General features: G+C 42.0%; 1 protein-coding gene across 1 annotated transcript in view; it reads right to left on the bottom strand.

Annotated features, from left to right (window-relative positions):
• The window catches only part of LOC108792679 (torsin-1A-like), a 37,247-nt gene that overhangs the window by 21,013 nt on the left and 7,887 nt on the right, over positions 1 to 8,347 (bottom strand). Inside the window, exon 3 of the mRNA XM_018563513.1 lies at positions 6,190 to 6,260. Within this exon, the coding sequence (XP_018419015.1) occupies positions 6,190 to 6,260 (71 nt within the window). The remainder of the gene's footprint in view (positions 1 to 6,189; positions 6,261 to 8,347) is intronic.

The raw sequence follows: 8,347 nt of genomic DNA, 5'->3' as shown, positions 1-8,347 counted from the left end.
TGATCATTATTCTTAGAGCAACAATAATCCATACTTATTATGTTAACTATTGTGGGCCTGAGAATGGGGGTAGAACAGAAGGAGGGGGGTAGGGGATGAAGAAGGGGCAGGGCTAAAAACAGTGGGGGGAATTTATCAAAACTGGAGCAGACAATAATTGGAGCAACTGTGCATGACAACCAATCAGCTTCTCTCATTTATTTTCAATCAGCTTCTGTCTTTCATTTTCAAATCTTAACTTAACAAACTGAAGAGAGAAGCTGATTGGTTGCCATGCAAAGTTGCTCCAGTTTTTGTCTGCTCCGGTCTTGATAAATTCCTCTCGGTGTGCTTAGTGCACCACACCAGGATATAATTAATGGATGTGCCATGCAATGAAATAGTGTGTACAATGTCTGTTCTAGTAAATTGCATTACTGCCTGTGCACGCCCGGCTGCAGCGGCATATCAGTCCCGGCCGCCAGGTCCACTTCTCTGTTCCTGCACAAGTTTAGGGTGGAGCTAATGCACACATCACCACTTCTTCCGCCTCTTTAGACAGCCAGTGAGTGTGGTTTAAACAGGTAGGCAGGGCCGGATTTTTATTTAGGGTGCCTGTAGGCACGAATGGAAATCTGTTTAGCCTACGCTGGCGCCCTTACCTGCTACGGGACCTTCTGGCTTTCACATATGCAGAAAAGGACCCCTCTGTAGCGTAAGGCTACCCTAAACGCCTTGTCCGCATCAGACAAGCGTTTTACAGGGCAGCCTTATGCAGTGCCGGTCCTTCCCCTGTGTTTGCGGAAGCGGGCAGTTCCTGTAGGCGCCGCTGGTATTGGATCAGGAGGGTGCATAATTGCTTGTGCAGAATGCACCCTCTTTGCTGTTGCCAATGTTGTGTACAACTGGCAATTAGGCAGAGTAGATACCTGCATGGCCTGCATGGCGCCCCTCTAAGGGGGGGTGTTTTCGGCACGTGCCTACTCTGCCTCCTGGTAAATCCGACCCTGCAGGTAGGTTGTGCCTGTGCAGCTTGCGTGACTCAAGTCATGTGATGCACCAAATTCACATGATTTTGTAATGTAAAGCCGGCAATGTGGAAAAAAAATCCAGCAGTGCCGGGAGAGATCTGTTAAGTTCCCAGGTATGATTATCACACAGCTCACGGGAACTCTAGTTTTCAAAATGGAAAATAAATGAGCAATGCTGGGAGAGATCCAGGAGGTTCCCGGGTATGGTTGCCACACATCTCTCAGGGACTCAATCATGGACACTTTACCTGGGGACAGCCTCCTGAAAATGGGGACTGTCCCCGGCAATTGGGGACACCTGGTCACCCTGATCAATGACCTGGAACAAGGAAGTGAATATCAAGTGTGGGACCTAAACAACTTTTACAAACCTGAAGTGAATTTCTGAGATTAATAAGTTAACTTTACATGTGGGGTTGACAATCTTGGTTTACTTCAATTCCAAATAAATGTTACAGTTACATAAAGTGACAGCGTAACTTTTGTTTGTTTTTGTGTTATGTTTTTTTTCCGAACACTAGAGGACAGCAAAGTCTCCAATATGCAAAGAAATGACATGCTTTATATATAGTAATTCACTGGACTAGCGGTTGCCTTTAAAATCAGCTGTGCCATAAAGCCTGCGCATTGTAGAAATACAGGACTGAGGACACATTATGATTAGGAGGGGTGACTTTAAATTCTTGCCCTGGCATTACAGGGGCTTTTTGTTCCCTTAGTTCCCTATCAAAGACTGTTCCAAAGATCTCAGTAACATGTTCCACACACATACGACGGGGCCACAATACCTCCTAGACCTGATCTAGAATACTTATCTTTATTTTCCTTAGCTCAAAATTATTCAAATATATAATGAAATATAAATGCATTTTAAACAAGATACCCAACTCAGAGACAAAACCACATTATTACAGGTATTTATATAGCGCTGACAATTTACGCAGCACTGTACATAGTTGCACATTCAGAGACAAAACCACATTATTACAGGTATTTCTATAGCACCGACAATTTACGCAGCACGTTGCACATTCACATGAGTCCCTACCCTCAAGGAGCTTACAATCTAAGGTCTCACATGCATACATAGAGGGCCAACTTGGAGAGGAGCAGACTAACCTACCAGCATGTCTTTGAATTGTGGGAGGAAACCAGAGTACCTGGAGCAAACCAACACAAGCACAGTGAGAACATGCAAACTCCTTGCAAATAGTGACCTGGCTGGGATTTGAACCGGGAATCCCCAGTGCTGCAAGGCAGAAGCGCTAACCACTATGCTGCCCCGTAAAAACCCATACCTCATTATTTGTAATGTACATGGGTGCTGCAGCTTGTACTTCTTTAAAATTAAAGCTAAACTCCAGGCATACAGCTAAATACGCAAATGAAATACAACAAAACACAAAGCAGGCGCCACCTCCTAGTGCAGCATGTTTATTGACTAACACATTTTGGGGTAACCAACTTCTTCCTCAGAGCAAGACCACTATACAGCATTCTTGGATCATCGGACCCTGTTATTGATATGCTTGGTTTCCTTTAGGAATAGTGAGTAGAACCGTTTTACTCTTATGTCATCATTTAGTCAATAAACATACTGCACTAGGAGGTGGCGCCTGCTCTGTGTTTTGTTGCATGTCGTCCAGATTCCAGTGACTACCTGGTTGAGAGGGCAGCCCCGTGGTTCCTAGCATTGGCGGAGTGAGCACCAGTCCCATTGGTTTGTGCCAACCTGAATCTTGCCTATTCACAAATGAAATACATAAATAAGAGCTCTTTAACCTTTCAAACCAATTCTATTTCACTCCATCCATTTCTGCAGTTTATATAACTTTACCAAACAGCACAGCCCTGCCTTGTAGGGCAGAAGACTTTAGTTTTTTTCTGCTGCTGTTAATTAACACTTAAAGGTCTTGTTTTCTTCTGAACTGTGACTGAACAATGAAAGGTGAAGCATCTCTGTCTCTCTGCTCTCAGCAGGCCCCTTGTACTATAGGAATCCTGCCTGAATTTTGGTACTTACACTGTTTGTGTCTTTTATATCAGTCTGGAATTCAGTTTTAAAGCATAAGACATAACTGGATACATTTCCTTCAGTGCTACAATGATTTACACGAAATATTTTGGTAAAAAACAAATGCTTTTTATTATACACAATTTTAGAAGGGTTGGATTTATATATTTGCCAACAGATGATCAATACAGAGCTAGTGCTCTGCCACCCGCAGCATGTACGGGCAGGCGGGGTGAAGAGGCTGTCAGTAGTCGTAGCAGAGTCCTGGATGGGAAGGGGGTTTAACACCGCGGATGTCAACTGGTTAAATCGTTAATTGTGACCGTTAAACAGGTAAAAAAGCTGGTGAGATCCCATAAAATGTTCAAAATATAGAAAAGCACAGAGAGAAAACACCATGGGGGGAATTTAACAAAACTGGAGCCTGTGTGCTGTGCTGCGTTTCTGGTGTGTACCTCCAGACATATCTGCTTGCTAGGTGTATGTACAGTAGATGTTTATTTATACTTAACTGATGATTAGGCAATGGAAACATATTCTAATGCCATGTATATAATCTAAATCTCCTGGATATAACTGTTTACATCAATCCATAGGTATGTGTATATTACTTATCTATGTTTGGATATCATGTCTAGAGTCATAATATTACTGCAATGTTAAATATTTTAAATGTGAATTCCAGCTCTTATGTTCTTTACAGGAAAAAAGCAGAATAGATTTAATAAAAGATATGGGGTTCATTTATAAAAGTTATAAAAGCTACCGTTATATGCCAGGTGGATGCCGTTCGGAGGGCACTAGTACCCCTAGTTAGTGCTAACAATTATAGGAATTACTATACTTGTCAGCGCTATGTAGGGGTGCTGATGCCGTGCTAATGGCATCCACCTGGTGTATAGCTTTTATAAAGGAACCCCTACGTAATTGGAATTGGGAGAATCATTACTGGTTTTGTCCCACCGTACATCAGGCCCAGTCAAAATGCTGATAGATATTTGCTTTCTGAGGGTTCCAGGCAAGTTTTTAGGATTATCCATGTACCTCTGCTCCCCTAGCTGCTGTCCAGGTTTTTGGAATACAGGTGGGAAGCAGGTCTCTAACTCTAAGTTATGGTCTCCAGCTCAAGATGGTTGCTCACCAGCATGCTTGACAAACACTAATGCCTGAGTCGTCCAGGAAGTATACTAAAAAGAATGTGCTTTACAGTTTCTTCCTCGAAATGACTGTGTGGATGAGGTCTAACTGACTGAAATCAATAGATGCTTCCATAGTTATTAACCAGCCATAAGAAGACTGCCACTGCGTATGCTTAGCTATTGTGTAGATAGCACCATACTCAAGACAAGGATTGGGAAAAAAGAAGATATTTTGGATCCTTCTAGATGTGTATTCTGCTTTTCACAATAGGGTGTCTGGAATTGCATGTAGGCAGTGCTTGCTTAAACATGGGTACCGGCCATACCTCCCTGATGGCAGTGTCCTATCAAAGTTTGTGACTACATTACAATGTGTAACCAGTGACGTGGTCACACATTTCAATGTAATCCCGCCCAGTTTTTTGGCGGTGAAATGTGTGACCGCCAATAGGTCATGCATTCCAAAGCTTTCTCAGCTGTTCCAGGGCAGATCAGCATCGCAATTCGTATGTGCAGGAGAACTGATCTGCCCTGGAACAGCTGTTTGGCCCTGAAATGTCACTTCTATTGGCCGGGAGAAGAGGTGAGTCACAGGACCAGTGCCCAGGACCGGTGCCCAGGACCGGACCTCACTGGGCCCCTCCACAGCCTCAGGCCCCGAGGCCCCAGCGGTAGTTCCGCCCCTGGACAGGGAGCTGAAGCAAAGGGATGAAAGAGCCACATGCGGCTTCGGAGCCACGGGTTGCTGACCCCTGGTCTAGGACCTTCTCTAACTGATTGACCACCCTCATTATTATCCCTGGTATGCTGTATATATTTTCCTATCTGTATTGTTGCTATATTTTAATTTATGGGTAAGGCATATTGTAGATTTATTAACTGCTCTATATCAACTTGGTATACATACAGGTATGTTTTAGTGATATACCCATTGTAATATACATGGGCACTATTTATTGCCAATATAGTGTATTTGTGGGCATTCTCATTTCATTATGTTCCTCAATTATCAGAATTAAGCACAACTGGCGTACAGAGATAATACTTTTCTGGAAGACAGTAAAGAGATATAAAAATGATAAGACTGTATTCTTAACCAGAGCTATATCGTATCTAATGATGTATTCTGCAGCCGTTGTTGTACTTGTGATAAAAGGATCAGTTATTTTGAAGATAACTAACATTGAAGAAAAAAGAAAAAATGGCGTAAACACCGGTTCTCAAATAACAGAATATTTAAAAAACTTCAGACACAAATAAAAAAAATCCGTCATAATCATATTTACAACTATGTGCAACCCCAATTCCCAAAAAGTTGGGACGCTGTGTAAAATCTACATAAAAACAGAATGCAATGATTTGCACATCTCATGAACTCATATTTTATTCACAAGAGAAAAAAGAAAACATAGCAAATGTTTACATTGAGAAATTGTACCATTTCAAGAAAAAGTAATTTTAACATTATTATTATGACGGCAGCAACATGTCTCACAAAAGTTGGGAAAGGGCAACAAAAAGCTGGCAAAGTAAGTGGTACTAACAAGGAAGAGTTGGAAAAACATTTTGTAGTTTATTAGGTTCATTGGCAACAGGTCAGTAATATGATTGGGTATAAAAAGAGTATCTTAGAGAGTGTCTCAGAAGTAATGATAGGCAGAGGTTTACCAATCTGTGAAAAGCTTCATCTAAAAATTGTTGAACAATTTCAGAATAATGTTCCTCAACATAAAATTGTAGTTGGTGCAAAGCCCCATAACTTCTGCACCAGATTCTCCATAGAATAGACAAATGGGTTATGGTGAGGTGGACTGAAAGAGAGTACCCCTTCACTAAACTAGCATGAAACAGAGCTGGCTTAGTGGAGGCATTTTTTTCTTAAATAATTCCATCACAAATACAAAATGAATGGGGCTGTTTCCTCAGTATACTGGGCAGAGTCATGCCAGTCATTCCTTGATGCCCATGGATTAGAAATTCTGGATGTAAAGTTAGAGGCAATAAGGAATAATTGGCTTGACCCAACCCACTTCTCATCCACCAGCGACTCAGGAGAGACCGATGACACCACCTTCCACCTTTCAGGTTCCTGTGGTACTACACCACACCAACACCACATAACTCATGTTGACAACATTTTCTCTCTTGACTGGGATAAGCCATATAGGCAGTTCCTCAAATTAGTATTAAACTGATTCTGCAAGAAACTAAAACGTTTAAACATCAAGGAGCAGCATCAATTGTAAGTGATTTACACAGCATTTGAAATAGCTTAAAAACCTTCTGGCTTTAATATCTGTCAGAATACACAATTATTGTATCTATTGCAATAACTCCTGCAGTATACAATTTTGGTCACTAGATGGCAGTGTTTATAAGTTGTGTTATATATCTATGGTAGATACTCTGTTGTATTGAATAAGGTAGAGAATAAAGCTGTGGCTTCCTTCCTGTTTCCAAGCCATGTGAAGCATGCATATCTGACTGTGTGCTTGTGTTTCTCTGTGAGGCTGTGCAAGAAGTTCCAACAATATCATTGTAAGTAAGCATTATTATGGCTGTGCATTAGTGATTCTTAGGAGTAGGGAATCTGAAAAAGCAGTAGGCTAGTGGCCAGTGGACTAAAGTGAATGTTTGCCACACCTAGAGCCCTGGAAGGTACTCCTACTTCGAGACCTCTACTTGTCCAATTTTTTTCATAGATAAACATTTTTCCCCCAATAGGCTTGTACTTTTAGAAGTCCCCACACTAGAGGAAAGATGACTGCACTTTCTACCATTCATATTTTACAAAGTGCACTGAAGTATCTAAGTACATCTAAGTACAGTATCCAATATCATTCGACGATTATTTCAGAGATCTGAATCTAGTTGATGGATGGTTTTAGAGTTTAGTTTCTTCCAAGTTGCACAGATTGAAATCAGGAGCATACTGCCCTGTACCAGCTCTGAACATTGTGTGCTTACACATACAAAATTTTAAACGGTGTCTGCAGTCCATAAACCCTTGTTAGGATCATGTTTTAAGGGGAGTCAGAACCTGCTGGCAGGTAAACATTAACTGAAGGAATACATGTGACAGATTGAAGTAAGCTTTGAAATGCATACTAAGAGTCGCTGAAACCGGGGGATTCCGGCACTGTGCATTCAGTTGGAGGCTGATCTCACAATGCAAAACAGGTCACCACTCAAGGTTTTCTGTACACCCCACAGTGCCAGGTGGTATGCAGTGGGGTTCCTCAGCTCTGATTTTTCCAAAAGTCAGAATTTGCTTACTGTAGGCCCTCAGATTTTGGTGGGTCCCCTGCAGTGACCAATTTTCCATTGTTCCAAACGACACCTGGCACTTTTGCCAATGATGTACCATACATTTTCTTCACACTTGTGATTTACAATACAATTTGCAAGTCTTTTTAATGCACCTCTGTGCAGAGGGAAATATTGCTTTGGGCAACAGTGTCTTTTTGAAAATTATGAATAGAAATGTGCAGATTGCACATATTTTGTAAGCACTTTTGTATGCACGTGTCTATTTTGTACCCACGTGCTGCCACAGCCACTATTGTTTTCTGTTATTTTTGTTGCACTACTGTATTTCATTGCTTATCATTACGTTGTGGTATGCTCCTAACAACTACTTGTAGATTAGTGCTACTACAGATTATTTTTGTATACATTGGGTATCTTCCATTCCACTTCTATCATGTTTAGTGTATAATGGAACAGTCTTCTAGTCTGACACTCCCAGCATCTCCTTCATCAGACTCAGAATGACACCACAATACGCCCACAACACCCTTTAAACATGCATATTCAAATATGCAAAGAAATTAATCTCCTACCCCTACAAACATCCTATTCTAATATTATCCCGCCTTAAAGATTTAAAACGATCTTACAGAATGCTGGCATGTGGATGAAAGAGCGCGGGGCCAGCATCTGGGTGCCCCCTTTATGAAAGGTGGCACCCAGATGCAGGTAAATCCCCCTGCCCGCAGACCCCCACAACCGATGCAGGTAAGTCCCCCTGCCCGCAGACCCCCACAACCACTGGGCCAGGGTTGTGGGGAAGAGGCCTTTCTCCTCATCGACATGGGCACAAGGTGTTTTGCCAGGGGGTACCCAACCGGCAAAGTACCCTCCCAATGTTGAGGGTATGTGGCCTGGTATGGTGCAGAAGGGGC

Source organism: Nanorana parkeri, unplaced genomic scaffold, assembly GCF_000935625.1.
Source record: "Nanorana parkeri isolate BGI_ZX_2015 unplaced genomic scaffold, ASM93562v1 scaffold669, whole genome shotgun sequence".
Lineage (NCBI taxonomy): Eukaryota > Metazoa > Chordata > Amphibia > Anura > Dicroglossidae > Nanorana > Nanorana parkeri.
Note: the sequence above shows the minus strand (reverse complement) of the source record. Positions and strands in the feature narration are given on the sequence as shown.